Raw genomic sequence first — 21865 nt, 5'->3', positions numbered from 1 at the left:
GGCTTTAGATCTTCATTAAGGGAAGCTCATTGTGATAATGCTTTACTCCTACTGTAAGATAATGTGCGTATGAACACATGTATATATGTGTGCATATAGATGAGATTTGGCATGCTATAAGTAAACATAAATTGACAAGACTAGTGTAAAATCTGTACACATTTAATCAAATGGAAAATGTCATTAGTATTGACAGGATGATTTTATGTAACTTTTAGGAAAATAGTGTTATGAATTAAACTCTAGGATACCATCCATAGTTTCATGGATCTTTAAATTTATAAAAGAAATAACAATGAATGTACAATTGAGAGAACAACTCCAAACATTAAATTTTAAGTTAAACAAAAGTAAAGGTGTAACATCCTAAACTCACTGTCCATAATGTAAGTGAGAACCATTTTGTTCCCTAGAGAAAAAAAAAAGACCAATGGGCCACATAAGAAAATCTAATGTATAACTTTACATGACAGATTTTTGCTGCATTCTTCCAGTGTAAGGAGGCTGGTGCAAACATTTGTGACAGATTAAAAAAAAAAAGGGAACCAAAATCTCCTCTCAGAAGCTATGATGCTTTAAGACACATAGTGAAGAAAAAATAGCTCTGTTTGTAAGTTTGCAGCATGTTTAGAATAAAGGTCATATAGAATATATAGGAAATACCTAAATTAAACCATAATTCTGTAAGAAAGAAAAAATGAAGAATAGATATCTAATCTGTAGAAGTAACATTTACACCTGAAACTTCTCTTGCATCTCTCCAAAGGATTACAGAAATATGAATTAATGAAAGACCAAAGTTCATTGTGACTTCATGATAAAATACAGAGAGCAGTTAACACAAGGCATAGTAAACAGTTAAATTTGTCCTAGACATATGTCCACAATACTGTTTACAATGTTGTTAAAATTCAATAAGTAAAATTATCTAAGTCCTACATTATATTTATAATGCCTCTATATCCTTAATCATATATGGGAGATAGGAATAGTAACCTGCTGATCAATATCCGGATGCCACATCCAGGCATCTGACTGATAAATTCCAGAAGATACAACATGTGGAAAGATGCTTGATAAGCCACACATATCAACGTGCTCCTTAAAGTTTCTGAGAAAGTCGGTTCAGAATAGTAACTGGGGGATGTACTCAGATCAGTTTAGATTCAAGCCTTTCCAATAGACCACTCTTCAGACACAATGGCCTTTTAGTATGCATTTATCTCTCCTTCATACATATTCACATATATGTTGATAACAGAGAGGTATAAGACGTCTTCAGAGCTATAGTCTTTCACTCTGTTTATTAGGTTGTTCCTAAATCTTATATTCATTTCTAGGCATTTTATATTACATAGTATTATATGTAGTAATGCAATATGAAGTCTATCCCCCCAATGTTTGCTACTAGCATATGAAAATACAACTCCTTTTTGTATATTGACCTTGTAGCCAATGACTTTGCTAAAACTGACATATTAATTATACCGGTTGATTCTTCTGATTCTCTTGCATTTTCTGCATTTATAAACATAGAAACAAAGAGTTCTAATTGACTTCCAATCTCCACAGCTTTTGTTTATTCCTTGTCTATATATGACAGTGGCTAGGGGAGTCTGAATACTGTTGTGCAGTAGTGGTGTGCGTAGGTCCAGGGAGGAACTGCTCCATGCTGAACTTCTGGGTACTATTAGAATTATTTCACATTAACACTTAGACTCAGAGTAAGAAACACTATTTCCCAGTAGGTTAAGATGTTGTTTTTTATTTACTGTTTTTGAGACAAGGATTCACACTGTAAACCAGAATGAGCAAGATGTCACTATGTGAAGCCCAGGGCAGCCTTAAACTCTTGATATTTGTCCAATTTCAGCTTCCCAAGTGTTGAATTCTGGAATTATCAGTGTGATCCAAGTCTAGCTGTCAGATTTCACTTAATCACAAATGTGTGTTGAACTTGTATGTATGCTTCTTTGATAACCATATTGATTAGGCAGGAGGTATCCACTGAGATGATCATTTGACTTCTTTCAACTTCATCGTGAATTACATGGAATGTTAATGCAATTTTGTATTTAGTGTTAATGTATTCTGTCCTTTATCTCTGGCTCTCTAGCCCTTCTCCCCATCTTTATCTAGATTAGCCAGATCTGTCTGATGGCACACACAGCCAATTCCCATAAAGAAAGGGAATCCATTCTACCTCCAACCACACAAAAGCTCTGACCTTTCAAATAGTCAGGGACATTGGCTTTTGCTGCTCTTCCACCCTGAGGCATCTGTCCATTTGTGGTTTGCTCTGAATGAACATGTGCACATATGTGTATGTGTGTGTGTGTGCATGTGTGTTCTAGGAAATATCAAAACAAAAGAACTTTGTAGCATCCACTCATACACAAGACCGTGAGAGAGACTTAGCTGCACTCTTCTCCATTCTCCTGACTGGATTTGTAAACACCATCAAGTATTTTTTATAATATTACTGACATATATTTATTTATAAACTGCCATCAAGTATTTTTATAATATTAACAATATATATGTATATATCTCTATTATTAATTTTTCTCATCTCATGCTATGATATTAATTATTTGTATTTATGCCCACCCCCCTCTCTCTCTCTTTATAATTTTGTTTCTTTTGCAATGTTAGGAATTAACCCTAGAGTCTTATATGTGGTAGTCAAGCATTCTATCACTGGGCTATTCCCCACTCCTAGGTATTTAGTTCTGTCACAATTACTGAGAAAACTGAAGGCATGAGGAAAGTCTACTACTGCCCATCAAGTTTCATGTGTCCTCCTCATTTATTTTTCCACATCTCTTTTTGCTTAAAGTCAAAATTGTATTCCTTCACAGTTGTTTCACTCTTACTACTTGGATCGTAGGTTTTCCTACTTTGATGATTAAAATATGCATTCTGACTTACTGAATTCTTCTTCACATGATACGTTCTACCCTTTTCAGAATTGTGCAAGCACTACACAGGAAGGAAACTCCATTACTCCCTACTCATAGCGATGGGAAGAAAAAGACTGAAGAAACAAAGAATGTGGGACTACAGTGCCCAGAATACCCTCTGTCAAACCAGGGGGTGACCATCAGACACATTCCTGAGGTTGTCTTTTAACATTTACTTACTCACTCCCCTGCTCTCACACACATGAAAGTGCAATAGTTACACACACACACACACACACACACACACACACACACACACACACCAGGGAGCAGAGCATGGATCTGACACTTTCTAAGACAGGATCTCTCACAGGAGGCCCGGAACACCTCAGTTAGGCCCAGAGAGCTTCTGGGATTTTCTTGCCTCAGCCTCACCAGAGCTAGGCTTGGAAATGTGTGACACCATGGCCAGCTTGTTGTTGTTGTTATTGTGTTTGTTTTTAAAGTCTGGCTCTCCCTTTTTAGACTGGGCTTGTCTGGAACTAAAACTTGCTATGTAGTTGAGGCTGGGACTAAAAGCATGTGTTGAAAGAGCAGAACAAACTCCATTTTGAGAAAGAACTCCATTTTAGATAGGACCTAACTGGGTGTGTGTGTGTGTGTGTGTGTGTGTGTGTGTGAATGCAGACCAGCAACGTCATAAACATTCCCAAGAAACTGTGTCAGCCCTGGTCAAAGTGATCTGCTAGGGTGTCCAAACATCTGTTTACATCTACTTACTTCAAATTTCCTTGTAGGTGCCTGATTAATCACTGTTTTGAAATTCCCCTATACTCCAACTAATGAATTCAAAAGTTGTATACTTTTACCAACTCCTAAATTGCCAAGGCTTGTGCCACTCTGCTTACAGCTTTGCCCTTTAAACACTCATTATCCTGAGAGCTCATGGCCATTCTCCTCCACCTGCTGTGTCGGAGTGATGGATTACAGTTCCCGTTACCTAATTTGTAATCCATAAACCCCAGTGTGTTTGCATCAGATACCAGCTAGTGATGGCCTTGTTTGGGGTCCCATGACATAGGCATAACAGTGTCACCATGTCCTTTTCAATATCCAGAGTTTAACAAAGGTGTTGTTGTTTGAACTCAGCTCCTCTTGCTTGGAAGACAAGAAATTTAGGACTGTGTTGCCCCAGTTTCGAACTCTTCTTAGTTTCCTAGAGAAAAACAGGCATTATATCAGCTGGCCTGTCTTTGTGGGCCTGAGTTCAATCTGTCTCCAGAGCACACAGCAGGGCTCGGAGCCTCCACTTGCACTTCTGCTTTTCAGAGACTGCATCTGTTTGGTTTATGGAAAACATTCCTTCCGCATGACTAACTCACTAGCCAGAGGAAATCAAAGGCAAACTCTGAAACTCTTCACTTGCCAGCTCCCGCTGTCTCTATCAGTTGCTGAACTGAACAGCCATTTCTTCAGCCCCATAACACCAGGGCTCTCTGCTCAGGTGCTATTTCCCATGCTCCCACACTGAAAAGCACCCTTAGACAAAAGTGGGGTTCACGTGGCACTTATCTTGTGTTTCCCTTCTCTTCCAGTGTTTGGAGAATCTCAAATTACTAATTTGATGCTTACAAATTCTGCCAGACTTTCTTCTTTGCTCTTGTTTAGTGTTTACAGTTTTGAGTACTCTGCCTCAAATTGTGTTGTCATCCCTGGGGTAGACTGGGCCATACATTACACTGCTCATTTTTAATAAGGGCAGAATTATTAGACCAGCTGCATTTTTCATGAAATATTTCAGATCCTAAGTAGTGAAAACATATATTGTACAGTCAGGCTCTAGCAATAGCTGTCTTCCTTCCTGTCTTCCTTCCTTCCTTCCTTCCTTCCCGTCCTTTTGTTTGCCATGTTTTGCTTACTTTTCCATCCAAACTCTCGCACACAACCCTCCCCACCCCCTTCACATTCATGGCCTCCTTTTTCAGCAATTGTTATTGAGTTGTTCTCACCAGGGTATCCTGATTCTGCACAGAATGTCAGACCTGCCCTGCTTCACTAGAGGGCAAATCTGTAACTAATACGGGTAAGGCATCATTCAGAGGTTTGTTAGTGTCAGACACCAGCAAGATACTTTTGTTGGACTTTTCAGTTATGAGATTCAATTTAGTGAATTGAATTTTATTTAACACCTGTTTAGACCATCCATTCCTGAGATCTCTGCTCATTTTGATGTCAATTTGTCAAATTTGAAAGCTGATTTCTTTATTTTTTTAACTTAGTGATGTGGTTATTTTCAGTTTCATGTCAGATTAAGTTCTAAGTATTTTAATATAAAATTAGAGAGACCCAATAAAAATCAATCATTTTAACTTTAAATCTGTAGTTGTAAGGTATATTTATGTAATTACAGACATTGATGACTTATTTGCACCTGTATTTCAAAAGCAACAACATGGACCCCATAAGGTGATAATTGCTTCTTACTAGGGAGAGATACAGAATAGTCTTAGAAAGTGATAGAACACAGTAGAGTGATAGACACAGCAGCTAGGTATGGCAATAAGAATAGAAAAGAAAATACACATGACTCCGTAGAGTTCAGGATCATGTCAGCTTTGTTATGTCCTGGGATAGTCACTTTCAGTTATAATATCTGCATAGAAGTAGTCAACAAATGAATGACTAAACTAATAAAAATGAAGCACACGGAAATTGCTAATTAGTTAACACTCTCACTATCAGTTAGCGGCAGCTCCAAGATGAGCGCTGGAGATTAACGTCAGAATAGAAAGCAGACCGTGGGGAAGGCTGGCTGCCCTCATGCTGTCTCATCATGGGATTTCTGATTACAAGGTCCTCTTTATTCAACCGTTACTATCTCTTGCCTGCTATCCTCTCTGTACTGAACTCCCCTCTGTTCCACAATGACTTCCTCACTTGGATACGAGCTCCTTCTGTCCCCATCCCTCACATTACATCTTCTCATGACTCAGTTTCCCATCTCTGCTCTGCCATCTTTCCTTCCGTAGTGTTTTCCAGCCTCAGCTCCCCTCAGCTTCACCCTCTATGTTCTTGATGATTAGTTTTTTAAACCCTAAGGTTCATTTCAGGATGCAATAGAGCTCTGCCCTGGCTGTTGTTTCCTTCTTGGGATAAATGCTCCTGAGAATGGATTCTTCTCATGCTGAGCAAGTATATGCTTTTCTAATTTATAATTTCTTTTTTTAATATTAAAACTTGGTGTGCAGCTGCTTTAAAATGGTTGAAACAGTGACATATCACATATGTACCCCTTTCTAGAAACTGTTTGGGAGATATTATGTAGGCTTACTTCATCTCCTTACATCTGGAAATGACAGGATGCAGCGAGGAGGAGGAGCTGAAGCATAGAGCTGAGCTCATGATAAATTCTGGTGTCTCCATTACCAAAGGCTCAAAAGAGAGCCAAACGCAGGCCTGTCATCAGATGAGGAACGTGTTCAAAGGTTGTTCTGGATTAGCAAGGTAAAATACGAAAGAATATGCACCTCAGGCTAAGGGTACTCTGTGCCACCATTTCCAGTGAGTGTTTTTTCAAGAAACATTCCAGAATGAAGATCTAAGAGGTATGAAAACTGACTGTCAGAAAATGAGGTGTCAGTATGATATATTTAATAGTAAATAATATGAATTAATGAAAAAGAATCAATATAATAAAAACATGACATAACTTATTTAAGTAAGGAAGGTGCTTGTGAATCTAATGTGTAAGACAGCCCCATTGGACCCTCCTATGAGCATGTACAGGTGGTTATTGACTTTAAATTTGCTGTTAACAAAATATTAAACACTAAATTACCTACCAAAGCTGCAAAAATGGCATCATTAGCAGAATATTCAGGAATGGAAATGAAATAAAAATAACTTTATTAAAACTAACCATGAAAGGAGAAAAATTAAAATTTAAAAGGAGAAAATAAGATAGTAAATATAATGCTAAATCTTTCAGAAATGAAAATGTATGCTTTTCCCTAAATACCCCACAAAATAAACAAATAGACGGTAGAACACTAAATGATGGGAAAGTCAAGATATAGAGAAAGAGTAAAATTTCACAAGATTAAACAAATACGTTTGATCACTGAAAGAAAGCTGTAAATGTATGTATGAAAGTAATTCAGAAGTTGACAATGGAGCATTCTATATGCTAGTGGCTCCAATTTCTCTCAAATCAATTTTCATATTTACTATAGATCACAAGGTGTCATTTAAAGCAGGGAATATACCTATTTTAAAATTAATATGTAGGGAAAAAGGCAACAAACAACTTTGATGCTACTGACAAAGACTAAGGATGAAGCCAGGAGATGTTCCCATGATATTTGTCATACAGTTACAGCACCTATGTTGATTATGATAATGGAACACTGGTGCAGAATTAGACATGAGACACAGGAAATGTTGGCAACACAATGGCTGGAGCATGGTGACGACCTAGCCAATCAGAGAGCTGCCACTGGAATCCTCAGATGCTGAGGCAAGTCACATGCATGGGGGATGAGGTAGGGTGGGTGCCAAAGGAATGTAGCTAGCATGATCATAACTGATTTTTTTATTAATTTTTATTGAGCTCTACATCTTTTTTTCTCCCCTTCCTGCTTCTCCAATCCCCACTTCAGCCCTCTCCAATGGTCCACATACTCCCAATTTACTCAGGAGATCTTGTCTTTTTCTTCTTCCCTTGTAGATTAGATCTCTCTTACTGTACTCATTGGTATTTAAAGTCTTTGGGATTGTGATTTGTAGGCATATTTTCTTTGCTTTATGTTTAAAATCCACCTATGAGTGAGTACATGTGATAATTGTTTTTCTGTGTCTGGGTTACCTCACTCAGAATAATGTTTTCTAGATTCATCCATTTTCCAGCAAAATTCCAGATGTTGTTATTCTTTTCTGCTGTGTAGTACTCCATTGTGTAAATGTACCACATTTTTCTTATCCATTTTTCGGTCGAGGGGCATTTAGGTTGTTTCCAGGTCCTGGCTATGACAAACAATGCTGCTATAAACATAGTGGAGCACATGTCCTTGTGGGATGTTGTATTTTGTTGAAAGCTTTTTCAGCATCTAATGAGATCATCATGTGCTTTTTATTTTTCAATTTGTTTACGTAGTGGATTATGTTGACAGATTTTCATATGTTGAACCATCTCTGCATCTCTGGGATGAAGCCAACTTGATCATGGTGGATGATGGTTTTGATGTGTTCTTGAATTTGATTTGCCATTATTTTATTTGTTATTTTTTGCATCAAGATAATAACTGATTTTTAAGCTTGTTGGCTGGTGTATGTATAGACATTTATTATTAATAATACCTTATATTTATTTTAACTACTATCTTTAAATTAAAATCTTTTCAGGTGAAATGGAGGAAAATAATTTGCAGTTTGAGCTTATGGCTCTTACTCCTTCATTCTACAAATCACATGAGTTCAACAGGCTGCAATTCCTTTTATGTTTATTTTTTCAAATGATATTACTAACAATTACATCATAGCAATATTGATTCTGCACATAATTTATGTGTTAGAATATCGAGTACAAGCAAGGTGACTCAAGTTTAATCCCCAACATCCGTATAGAAAGATGCATGAGATATAGTATACTTCTAATTCCAGTTTCGGGGACCCAGAGAGAAAAGGATCCTTGCAATTAGACGGCCAGCCAGAGTAAACAAACTTTGAGCCCTGGGTCTCTCTGACAAACCTTGTCTCAAAAACCAATGTGGGTAGCTCCCAAGGGACACCTAAGGTTGATCCCTGCACTCCGCTGGCATGTGCACACACTAGTACATGAACAAGTGCACACACACACACACACACACACGTACTCTCGCCACATAGATTTTGTAGAAAAACATACTTAATAAAAATAATTTTAAGTCATGTGTATAGTAATGTAGACATTGTGGATTGAACCACAAATTATGAATATGATAGATGAAGAGTGTGATGTTTGTGAAGCAATGAGTCCAAATGAAAGAATAACAATGTAACCATTCTACATAACAGGTAAATAGCTACTAAATAAGAATTTTATTGCTGAGCAAATGAATATTCAATACTGATAATAATTCATGCACGGATTCATTAAAATAATGAGCTACCAGTGTTATTCTGTACTGTAATCAGCAATGATCAAATATGAAAATATATACATTCACGTTCAAGAACATGAACATTTCCTTAAATGCTACTTTCTTAACCATTTTTCTTTGCTTCAGTCACCACACAGATCAGCTATGTTAAAGATGTGCAAAGCTACATCAAACAACAAATAGCTAGCTTAAGGAAAACCGGACTTGTTACAAAAAATAACGCAGCTATGAGGAGGTAAAGTTCTACCAGTATTGTGAAGGTATAAAATTCCTCTTTACCGTTATTTTCTATAAACTTAGATACAGTCTGTTGAGTTTTGTGTGTTTGAACACTTGGTCCCTAATTGGTGGGGTTGTCCTGGGAGGTTATTGAATCTGGACACAGTGGAGCCTTGCTGGAGGTGGGATTTGAGGTTTACAGCCAGGCCTTACATCTGTCCTTGTTCGTTTGCATTCATTCATTCATGCATGTATTCATTCAGTCATCCATTCTCTCCTTTTCTCCTTCTGCTTCTCCCACACTGGTTCTCTGTTTCCTCTGTAGTTATGAAATGTAACCGCTCTGCCTCCTGTCAGGCCAACCTCACTCTCCTGCCTTTCCTGTCCTGATGTACTGGATCCCCCGTCGACATGTCAGTCAAAACAAACCGTTTCTCGTCTAAGTTGCTTTTGTCAGAGTATTCAGTCATAGGAATGAAGAGTAATTAGGGCACTCACTAAGATCTAATTGCCATTTCCACAAACATATCTCATCCTGATAAGATATTCCTGGGTCGTTTCAAAGTTTGGCAATTTCATTACCTGTGACTGAGTGTTTTGTTGTCTATTTTACAGGCAGTCACTAACAGTACAGAATTCAACAAGACAACCTGGTGAATCTCTCACAAACTGGTAGAACACAAAGTGTTGCAGGAGGTCCTCCCATTCCTCCAGCCTATCACCGCTGAGGTACCAGCCCACTGGGGCGTGGTTTCTCTCCCTTTAAAAAAGCGGCCACTTCCCTCTCCTCCCTCTCTTCACTTCCTGCTCCTCCTGAGACTAGACTCCTTTCCTGGTTGCTTAGAGGGCTGTTGCCTGGGACAGTGATCTGTAAGTTTTTTCCCCTTTAAATAAATACCACCCTAATAATCATAACCCCGAATTGGTGTGGCATTGTTTGTGACTTATGCCTTCATTTTGGCACCCAACGTTTGGTTTTAGAACCTCTCCTTTCCCCACTTGCAGCCGCGAGTTCGGCTTGGTGGCCCCAAGTTCGGCTTGGCAGCTGCAGGCTTGGCGGGTGCAAGTTCAGCTTGGCGGCCACGGGCTTGGTGGGCTCTAGTTCGGCTTGGCAGGAGCCCTCCCCTTCCTCAGCCGCCAGCGGCCTTGGACTCCCCACGTGGATTTAAACTCCACAGGCCCGCGTAGTCTATGGCCGCGTGGTTTGCTCTTTTCTGAGTCATTTTTAAATCTCCCTTGCAAGTACAGCTCTTAAGTGGCACGAACCAGAGCACGTGGTTGCTGAAAGCTGCAACCCCTCAGGGTGAGGAGAAGAAAAATTGTGGATACCATCAAAATTAATAAAGTTTCGATTTGAAGAGGAGAAACCTCTTGGAAAGGAGAAATGACAACTCATCCACAACGACGATATTCATACAGGTGGTAAGAAAAACATATAGAATGGGGGCAGGGTTCTGTTCTTATCTCCACAGGAAAACACTCATCTTTGAGAAATTCAAGGGACCCTGGATGTTTGGATACTGACAGATGGAAAAATACCTGCCCAATAGGAAATATCAAGACAACTGAATGGGTTGTGTAAGTAATATTAAACCATATTTCTAAATTTATAAAGCTGGTTTTGAAGTTGGACTCTGGCTCAGTCCCTCTCCAATTCCAAGCCTGTTAGTAAGAGAAAAACCCAGAGTTTCTGGAGTTTCTGTCTCATGTCAAGAGCCATGATATGGGACAGAAAGAAATATGAGTTTAGAAAACATCTTTGCTTTTCTTCATATCTATCATACTTTTCACTGAATATATCTATCATGTCTTTCATTGAATATATATATATATATGTCTATATATGTCTATATGATTAATGTTTAAGTTTTTCATAATGAACAATGAGTTTTTCCTGAAGTGACATTTGAAGTTTCCAGGAAGAAGATGGGGCCCCATAACAGCAACTCCACCTGGTTGATATGACGTCATGATACTGATAGCGCTACTACAAGACCTGCTTTTGGTACCAGCTGCACAAGACAGTTCCAACTTGGTTAGCTGAAATGGTGCACATCTTATACAACATTTTGGCCAGACCTGCACAAAATACTCAGAGACTATTGGCAATTTTAAAAGACATTGATCTTGAAATTTAACCATCATTTCACTTTCACAGGATCCCCCAGAAAGAACGTCGCCCCCATGACAGCTGGAAGTAATTCTAGAGGACGACGTCCCCTTTCCCAATAAAACTTGCCCTTGGGTTTAGGGACATCATTTAGGGGTCGATTATAATTAGTATACGATTGAGGGTTGGGGGAGGAATTTTATACGCTCAGGGATCATTTTGAAAGAAAAAAAAGAGGGATGATGGGATAATAGATTTGTAATTGTGAGTTACTGTTTTTAGACAAATACATTGCTATAGATTCTTGTATATTGATACAAAGTTAAATTATATTGACTATTGTACGCATGCATGTTTCTACCTCTGTTTAAAACATTTTTTTATGTATTGACATATATTGTATTGATATATATATATATATTGTATATATTTACCATATTGCAGTGTACATTTCTACCTCTGATTAAGATACTTATATAATGATTGTGTATTGATATATATTTACCTACTGCAATGTATATTTGTACATTGTTTATATTTGGAGGTCATTGTCCTCATTTGTTTCACAGTCGTTTATTGTCTTAGTCTTTAAGTTAGATAGATATTGAGAATTATATAGACTAATAGTCATCTAAGTTTGTCATTTATAATAGACTAATCAGGTTCTTTAGATATATAGAGATTATACTCAGTATAGATAGATAATCTTCAACTTCTTCAAAGAGCTGTAGAAAATGGCCTTTAATCTAACTCAGAGTTTTGTGGTAGTGAGACACAATTGCTCCTGGCAACACCACTCTATTCCCGAGAGAATGTTGAGCACCAAAGACCCTCCACCTGGAGCCTTTCTTTTTGGCAGAACTGGCGTTTGGGCAAAGAAATGCCCATACCTCAACAACTGACAAAGATACAGAGCATGCATCAATGGATAAAACAGGACTGTCATATCCTGCCAAGACAGGGTAAGATAGTTTTGAAAAGTTGCTTGCCTTAGAAAATGGTATGTCAGTTATGTTAGGCCTTAGCCAAAGTTGGTTGCTTCAACGCTGCTAATGTGACTTTGGGTGATTGCCCAGGTAGCTAGTTGTCTCTGTAATTTGTTGCATGTTTTGGAAGTTGTTTTACTGAACTTCCTAATTACCCAGGTAACATTATTTCCCTTCTCAGATCTTCGATGGGGTTGAAGACTATATAAATGTAGTTACTTTCTCTCATGACTTGGCCAAGTTATTTATTATACAAGACCTAAGCTAGTTAGAATAGGATATTTGTACTTATTGTATATAATTTCATAGTAGGTTTAGAACTCTCTTATTTAAACAAAAGGGGGAGGTGTTGCGGGAGGTCCTCCCACTCCTCCAGCCTATCACCGCTGAGGTACCAGCCCACTGGGGCGTGGTTTCTCTCCCTTTAAAAAAGCGGCCACTTCCCTCTCCTAGCTCTCTTCACTTCCTGCTCCGCCTGCGACTAGACTCCTTTCCTGGTTGCGTAGAGGGCTGTTGCCTGGGACAGTGATCTGTAAGTTTTTTCCCCTTTAAATAAATACCACCCTAATAATCATAACCCCGAATTGGTGTGGCATTGTTTGTGACTTACGCCTTCAACAAAGGTAACATTAATGCCGACAGATTGGTTTTGAACTCTATTGTGTTCGCTTTGTTTCAAAGTATACATTAATCTGCAAGGAAGGCCTAGCAGAACAACTACCCATTCGCCCCAAACATTCTGCAACTGGTCACTGTCAAGACTGTTGCTTACTTATAGTCATATGTCTGCAATATTTTGATATTAGATGTCAGGACATAATAATTTAGGTTGTGGTGCAATTGTAGCATTCATAGGGTAAAGAAGAATGCTATAATAGGTTATTACTTTATTTATTATGCAGGTGAAGTGGTTTTTAGAGAGCAGATGGAATATTCTCTCCACCTCACAGCTTGAATTTATTACTAGGGAATAAACTTGATAATAACTTACCAACCATGAACTGCTAAAACCCAGAAGATGCTATGGAGGAAGACAGGAAAATCAAGGAAAAACATTTTTCTCAGATGTGCCATATCTAATATCTTCCCTGTACAAATTTATCCTCTCTTTGTCATCTAATTGCTTATTAGTATGTTTTAGACATATAAAATTAAATTTGGGATTACTAAAGTAAAAGTTCCTCTCACTCACTCTTAATTCTATTAGATAAAACAACTGGAAGCAAAAAAGGTTTTATCTATTTATGAGATATTTAAAACAGTTTCCCTTCCATTCATATGCAATTTTAAAAAACCCTAAGGACTATTTCATTGGATTTCTATAATAAATGAACAATCTATTAGGGTACAAGGAGATTTTGAAATAATTTTTGTATCCATTTGCATGCATAACTGTTGTGATTTCCAGAAATATGAACCATTTTGTTAGCAATTTTTGTTACCATTTTTAAAAGCCACAAATAAATACAAGAATCCACCTCTCCTTTGCGTATGCTTCCTAATATCAAAGAACAAACTTGTAAATGTAAAGTTATGATAGCTATTTGACCATGGGTGATGCTGGTTTTAAATCCTTTTATAACCTTCAAAATCTGAGTCCAAAAAATAATTGCTTTCAATGAAAATAAAAACCACTCTTCCAGAAGTGGATGATAAAAGAAAAAAATTTTGTTTGCATCAGACCGTTCTGTCAGTTTGATTGTAACATCCTGAAATGCGATGTCAAGTTTGATAAAGTCAGGAGAAAACAGACTATAAAATTTGCTGCTGTGAAATGTTGGCTTTGACAAATCTTCTAAAATTGTGTAATGTTGCATACGTACTATATGCTAACTGACTGTACTATTGGGAGGAGAGAAATAGAATGTAGCAGTATAAAGGGTTAAAAAGGAATAATGGATAGGAGGTGTTAAATTTGGTTGGCTGATTGGGAAGGCAGGGTATTAGTGAAACTACATGGATGGATAAAAAACACTGAAGATCTTTTGTAAAAGTCATATGGAAACACCCCCCCCCACACACACACACACATACACACAGATACCCTACTATGAGGTAGCAGTGTCCCTACCAGACACCATAGGCTAATATACAAAAAGCTCAGTGATAGGGATTGGTTACCTCTTTGAAAGCTATTGGCCAATGAGGTCCCTCTCATAGATTTTCATACATTACAGGCTATTGCCCATGCTATAGTTTCCCTCCAACAGCTGAAGGTAAAACCCTCTTGCTGTAGTCACGAGGTTCTTGAGTCATAGAACACGGAGAAAGCAAACATCATTCTTACTCAGTTGTGAATTCTGCCAGCTGCAATAATGACTGGTCTAAGACGTACCCACTGCTTGCAAAAGTGACACCAACATCTGTGAGCAACCAACTTGTGTTTTTATTGGATTTATCCTACCCCACAAGATGAAACCCATAATTGGCACTATGACTGGTCCAAGAACCCATGGCTAGACAGGTCAAGCACCTAAGGAGAAACTACTACTATTATTCTAAGTGGACACAGTATTAAACCAATTTCTTTTGATTTATCATTACAACCATAGATTCTTGCATCTCCTAACTCTCATCAGAGAAGATTCTTCTTGCAGCTGATGATCATTCACACAGAGACTAATAAGGAGCCAAGGTGCAGAGAATAAGAAACTAACGATTTTTAGCCATAAGGAGTATGTCAGGCCACCTATATCATATTACCCCCTTCGAAGGCTCAGGGATCATTGGGAAAGAGAGGATGTAAAGGGTGTAAGAGCCAGAGATGACAACAAGGAAACAGTGTCACCCAGAAACAGCAGAGCAGTTGCACATATGAACTCACAGCAGTGGTGACAGCTGAAGACAGACCACCAAGTCTCAGTTTGGCGAGGGGAGGGGGGCACAAAGTCTTACCCTAGCCGAGGAGTTATTGTCAATTGCCTGCTGAAGAGAAAGGGAAAATCTGTTTTCTTTAAGAGTATAGCCAAGGTCAAGGGAAACCCACAGAGACAGGTGACCTGAGCTTGTGGGAGCTCAAGCACTCTGTCCCCAGAGAACCTGCAAGGCATAGAACTAGGCCCTCTGGATGTGTTTGACATTTGTGTAGCTTGGTCTGTTTGTAAGGCTCCTAGAAGAGAGGTCAGGACCTGTCCCTGGTGCTTGAATTTGGTTTTTGGGGGGAACCGGTTTCCAAAGCTAGATTAACTTGCCCAGCCTTGATGTAGGGGGAGGAGCTTGGATGTGACATGCTCTTTTCAAGTCCATGGGAGGCTTGCCCTTTTCTGAGTGGAGTCAAGAGAGGAGGAGTGTACGGGGAAAGTGTATATGGGAGACAGGGGGAGGGAACCAGAAGAAAGCAGGGAGGGGAACTGAGGTTGGTAGGCAAAATAAATGAAAAAAAATTAATTAAAAAAAGAGTATAACCTCTGGTAAGTCAATCATACTCCATTGGAAGGCTACACATCTAATAGTATAGCAACATAAATTGGACTTAAGTTATAAAGAGGAAGAAGGACACAGAGTTGGGTAGGGAATACAGGTAGATCAGGGTGGAATTGCGGGTAGGGGTTGATTATAATCAAAACACGTTGCATGAAATTGTCAAAGAAAAAAGTAAAATATAGAATTGTGTAAGCTCTGAAAGAGATTTTAATATTATACTTATATTTTTGTTAGATTTTGTTGTTATAGAAAACAACTGAAATTTCTTTGGCATGAATGAAAGGGATGCATATAAAAGTGAAAACATGTTTAAATTAACCATGAAAACTGACCTCCTTTTAAAGATGAAGACAGAGAATTCAGAAAGTATATAAATGTTTGGCTTCTAGTAAATGTATTATGTTGTGTGTTTATGAGTTCAAGATAAGTATAGATTGTATGATTGGGTAGATGATAAAGGCTAATGTCAGCCGTCTTTCTCAATCACTCTCTGCTTTTTAATAAAAGAATCACTTTTAGTATAGACACACACAGATATACACACATGCATATAGTTTTCAAGATGGGGTTTTTCTGTGGAACAGTGCTGCCTGTCCTGAAACTTGCTCTGTAGACCAGGCTGGCCTTGAACGCACAGAGAACTGCCTGCCTCAGTCTCCCGAGTGTAAGGACTAAAAGCGTGCACCACCACCGACTAGCCGTTTTTCTTATTTTTAATTATTTTTCTGGGTATGTGTCTGTGTGTAGGCACATACATATGAGAACAGTAGCTTATGAAGATGATGAATACCCAGGACCTGCCGTTACAAGTGGTTGGGAGGTGGGAACCCACTCATCCTCTGCAAGACAGAAAGAACCCTTAATCACTGAGCTGGTTCTCCATTCCTTCTTCCTTCTTTTCTGAATAAGATTAGTCACCAAATCTGGAGCTTCTTGTTTTGACTGCACTTGATGGTCAATAATCCCCAGGGATCTTCTTGTCTCTGCTTTCCCAGCTCTGAAATAATGCACACACTGCTGCACCCACATTTTTGTTGGCTTCAGGGTACCCCAACTCAGGTCCAATTGTTCAAATGGCATGCACTTTATTGACTGAGCTATTTCCCCAGCTTTAATGTACACATTTTTATTACTAATTATGATACATACTCCTGTCTATACTAATCATATATTGTACTCCGACACAGAAACATCTTTGAGAACAAGTTAGGCCCAAAGAAGTTTCCAAATATAAGTATACACAGAATGCATCAGAGATACTAGAAATCAAGTCCTCATTGATGCCTATTATGTGGGGTATTAAGTATTGAATCTATCTTATCAAAACATCTTCACCTTTGTGAACAGTCTGTAACCCATTTCTACAACTTTTAGGTAATTATATCTTCAAAATATTTACCCTAAAACAAATAATGCAGTCTGGTTTCTCTTCTTTCTGCACTTTCCCAGAAATTGACATTGAAAACATAAACTATGCTTTGCATTGTTTTGAATAAAATATTTACTGTATCAGGAGAGGACTTCCGATTGAGCACACCAGAAGTGGACATGTCTGGAGGAAGGCACGATCTCTTTCAGCTCACGTGCAACTGCCTGATCATATTCGGATGAATCCCCGAATCAACTATGGATGGAGTACTTCCTGCGTGCTAAACATGCAGTAGTCAGATTTGGGAAAAATTAGGTATTTTAAGTGACAATATCTGATTGTGTTATATAAAAAAATCAAGGCCATGTTAGATGATTTCTATTTATAGACCTTCCTGACACATTAGATTTTAGGGTGACTTTTAGGGCAATAAATTGACTTTTAAGAACTCCTATAATGTCCTCTGAATTCTTTTGCTAGCTCTCCCAGTGAAGACCACGTGAGGCAGCACATAAGAAAATGGTTTACATCATGTTAGAATGGCAGGGGGTGTACCCAGATCTCTGGAATGTAAGGTAAGTGTTCAAACATTAGGCATAACAATTTAAAATCCCCCTCAGTTCTTGGTCTAAGTCTTACACAATAATACACTCTTTAGAGGAATAAAGTCCTTACATATAATAGGAACTCAAAATGTTGATATTAAATACATTCTATCACTGAGACTGATCGATTTTGTCCTTTTTTTTTCCAATAGTGGCTTTAAACATAAAGTATTTAACAATCCATGAAGATGTTAACTACTGAATAGAAAGAAGGGAAGAATCAACAGTTATCATTCATAGTTTGCAATAAGAGCGGAGAGAGTATTTTCAATGGGGGACACCCCATGCCTCTTCTACTTCTACCCTGGTTAGTAACTGCCTTGCATTACAAACTCAGCCATCTCAAGCTTTTTGGAGAGGGTTGGTGTTGGCAGCAAAGAGCAATGTGGTGTCCTGTGATGCGGTGTGCAAGGGCCTCTATGTATGTGTTGATTTTCTATTTCACTTTATTTTATGGTATGAGTGTTTCACCTAAACAAATGACTGTGCACTAGGTACAGAGGTCAAAAGAGGACATCAGATTCTATGGAACTGGAATTACCAACTGCTGGGAACTCCCATATGGAGGCTGGGAAATGTATCCTGGCCCTCTGGAAGGGTAGCCAGGGCTCTTAACGTCCGAGTCACTTCTCCAGTTCCATGTGTATTTTGCATTTATGTAGATACATATGGGAAATAATATAGAATAATATATGAAAGATTTTCTAGCTTTGGCGAGTCAGGAGACTGTGACACAAAACATGGGACTCATCCTAGCTACAGAGGAAACTTTCTTAGCTATCACATGAGTTTACTTAAAATTCCAGTAACTAAGGGTGTTAAGCTACAGATCAGGGGAAGGGTAGAAACAGAAAGCTTAGATGGGCTGCCAGGAAGCAAGTCTTCTATGAGCTCTTCAGAGGAAGCCTTCTTCCTACAAGTTTCAAATCAGAAAGCTCAGGAGTCAGGATAAACAGATCTTTGTGCTTTTACTCTTTGCTTAGTCAAGCACTCAGTTTTCCTTTATGGTTGGAATTTCCCCCTCAGCTGCACTATCAACCTTCCCACCTAACACTCTTAGTAGGAAGTCATTCCCTACGTGGGATGCCTTTTTCAGCCTTGATGCAGGGGTGGGGGAGTGGCTTTGTTGACTCCTAATGGGAGGCCTCACACTTTCAGAGGAGTGGATGGGGGTGGGTTAGGGAAGGTGGAGAGGAGCAGGAGAAGGTGAGGGAGGAGGAAATGCGGCTGGTGTGTAAAATGAATAAAACATTTAAAAGGAAAAAAAAAAGCAAATCACAGTCCACCGTTAAGCTGCCTGCAGTTTCTTTTCCTTTCTCCCCTGTCTTGATAAAGTCCTGGCAATTGCTCATCTAGATCATGATATCATGAAACTGTTAACAAGATCATGGTTCTTCCCTCAGCATGGAAGTAATGGGGCTGGAAATCCAAGGGGAAATTTCAGGCTACAATTTAATGTGCAGAAAAATGTGGAATTTAGAGTTATAGAAAAATATTTGTCTCTATTTTTAGCATTCATATTTAGTTAGAAAGCCCTTCTATTCCCCAGATTGCTTCTATAAACTTCTGTTTCCAAAAACAAGGCTCAGGCTGGACAGCGCCTGATGTCTGAAGTTCTTTCTACATGGCTTTCTTCAGGGTACTAGTCACATAAGAACAAAAGAACACTTGGTGATGTAACAAACGGTGCACACGTTTTACAACTCAGACAACGAGAATCAGGGATGTAAGTTTTGTTCTCATATCTGCTATGCTTGAAACTTGAAAGTAGATCCATTATTATGACTGAAGTAGGAGTTAAGGAAAAAAAATCTATCGTCCTTGGGGAAATAAAGAGTTTGTAACTTTTCTATAAAAGTGGCTAGAGATGCACGCATACATACATAGTTACACATGTACACACACATCCATAGTCGCTTATATGCCAGACTTTCACACTGATGATATGGTTGAATAGTTATAACACATACTCTCTATTAACCATAAAATGCTTTTTATATGATCTCTTAAAGAAAAAACTTTCAAATGCTGGAATAAAAGATGCACTCCTGATTATATTATATTATGAGGACCCCCTTCAATTACAACTCTGAGCAACTTTCAAAGTTTTGACTATGGTAATTAAATTAAGTTTACAGGGAACAGTGTCAAATACTCTATTAGTGATATATAGAATGGGTTGTACATGCTTACCCCACCTAGCCGTTATAATGAGATGTTTCCATTACATGGCCTAAACAATACTCTCCAAAAAAATATTCTGGAAGCTAGATGACTTTCATACCATGGAGATGGATATAGATATGATTAAGATAAAGAGCATTGCCAACTCACCTGATCCTACCCCTGGGGCGCTCAGATTGCTCGGACATAAAGCTTGTGCTGCTGAGGCGTGAGGCACTGCTGGTTCGGGAAATGGCGGACACATCACTGACATCACTATCTGATGACTTGGCGGAGACGTTATCACAGCTTCTGTACTGATCTTTATGTATGTTATACTGAAGATTAAAAACAAGAGAGGATGAGCGCCACCATCGGATCGCGGAACAGAAACAAGTGACCTCGAGGACAATGACTGCCTAAACAAAGCAAGTCAAAGATTACCTCTATCAAGGGAAGAATGGAAGCTGATGTCCAGGCCAGCAATAATATTGTAAATCTCAATAAAAATCAGACATCTTTTCAATGATGGGATATGGCTTATGAAGAGTGAGCACGCAATTAAAGTGCTTGCACGGAAAATGTCTAAGAATCCTTTGTATGTGCTGAAAACCTAAAATTGCGTTACTCATTTCTTAAACTGACGTTTCATCAGATTCTTATCTTGCATATCTTTACTTTTTGGGCTTTATTTCCAATATTCAGAAATCATCAGATAAGACACCCTGCAAAATTACAAAGGAGATAATCCTTTTCTATTGTCCTATTGGGATGGAATATATGGTGAATATATTATGTTATAACTATAGAAGAGACAAGTTTTTCCAGCCATAAATAACCAATATTTAAGTAAGTGTTTTCTTGGTATCAGAATAGTTTCTGTGTGAATATCTTGGGTCTAAGCTAGCCGGGCGGCCGAGAATCAACAAGTGGCCCCTTCCTCCAACAAAGAACTACATTTGTTTACATAAAATAAAATATGACAATCCCTATTATTTCCCACTAAGCAAGTGAATGTTAGACTGTGAACAATAAATGGGAAAAGTGCTTGTTGGTCTTTAGGACAGTCACCTGTCCTCTAATGCTCTGGAGCATGAATCTTGGTGAATTTGAACTATCTTTCTCAAATATACCATATAAGTGAACTCTAAAACCCTTGAATTTAAGAAGTAATTCAAGTAATTCCACAGATGGTGTTCACATTCATTTTGGGATCCCTTATGTGTGAGAGCTTTCTTCTTGAAGCAATCTCGTTTAAAGTCTTTGCCTCTTATGTGTATGAATTTGTCTATGAATTTTGTATCCTGAAAAGTATATACATTTTATGGTATATCTACAAAATAAATTTTCTAAAGTTCTATCACAATGATGTTTACCTCTGAAAGCCGAAGATCTTACTAAGACATAAGGGATATTCACATATTCACATAAAGCCGAATTAGTATTTACTCTCAAATTCATATGACTCATGTATTCCATGCAATGTGGTACTTCAGTTCACCAGCAAACTCTTGTCACACCTGATAGATGATTCTGTCCAATACAACTCATTTCATTCAGAACAATTTCTAATCTACAGATTTATAGGGAAACTTATAATGATGATTGGAACCTGATTTGAACAATATCAGAGTATTAAACATAATTCCTAAATTAAACTACTGTAACCAAAGATGCATCATATATTTATTCATTATATCTACAAATATTAAGACAAGAAATAAGTGAGATCCAATGCCCTGAGACTTTATCTAGGTATCCTGCATGCTCTTCCACTGTTTTGTCAGCCAGAACAAACAGCTAGCAGTACGAAGCATATGGAGAGTAGCTTGAAGAGTTGTAAGCAAGTTGTCTCTATCCCAGCCTACTTCTCTATCCCAGCCTACTTCTCTATCCCAGCCTACTTCTCTATCCCAGCCTACTTCTCTATCCCAGCCTACTTCTATAGAG

At 38.3% G+C, this 21865-nt stretch overlaps 1 protein-coding gene across 42 annotated transcripts in view; it reads right to left on the bottom strand.

Moving 5' to 3' along the window:
- The window catches only part of Rims1 (regulating synaptic membrane exocytosis 1), a 468858-nt gene that overhangs the window by 65540 nt on the left and 381453 nt on the right, over nt 1-21865 (bottom strand). For 29 of the 42 annotated variants that reach the window (XM_041655608.1, XM_041655607.1, XM_041655609.1 and 26 more), the window contains one exon: nt 20087-20253. The exons of the other annotated variants lie outside the window; for them this stretch is intronic. In XM_041655608.1, coding sequence (XP_041511542.1) covers nt 20087-20253 — 167 coding nt within the window. The remainder of the gene's footprint in view (nt 1-20086; nt 20254-21865) is intronic. 42 annotated transcript variants of the gene reach the window in all.

This window comes from Microtus oregoni, unplaced genomic scaffold (assembly GCF_018167655.1).
Source record: "Microtus oregoni isolate MIOR12 unplaced genomic scaffold, Mior012 000007F_ref0000211, whole genome shotgun sequence".
In the NCBI taxonomy this organism is placed as follows: domain Eukaryota; kingdom Metazoa; phylum Chordata; class Mammalia; order Rodentia; family Cricetidae; genus Microtus; species Microtus oregoni.
The sequence above is the reverse complement of the archived record's forward strand: the minus strand, read 5'-3'. Positions and strand labels throughout refer to the sequence as shown.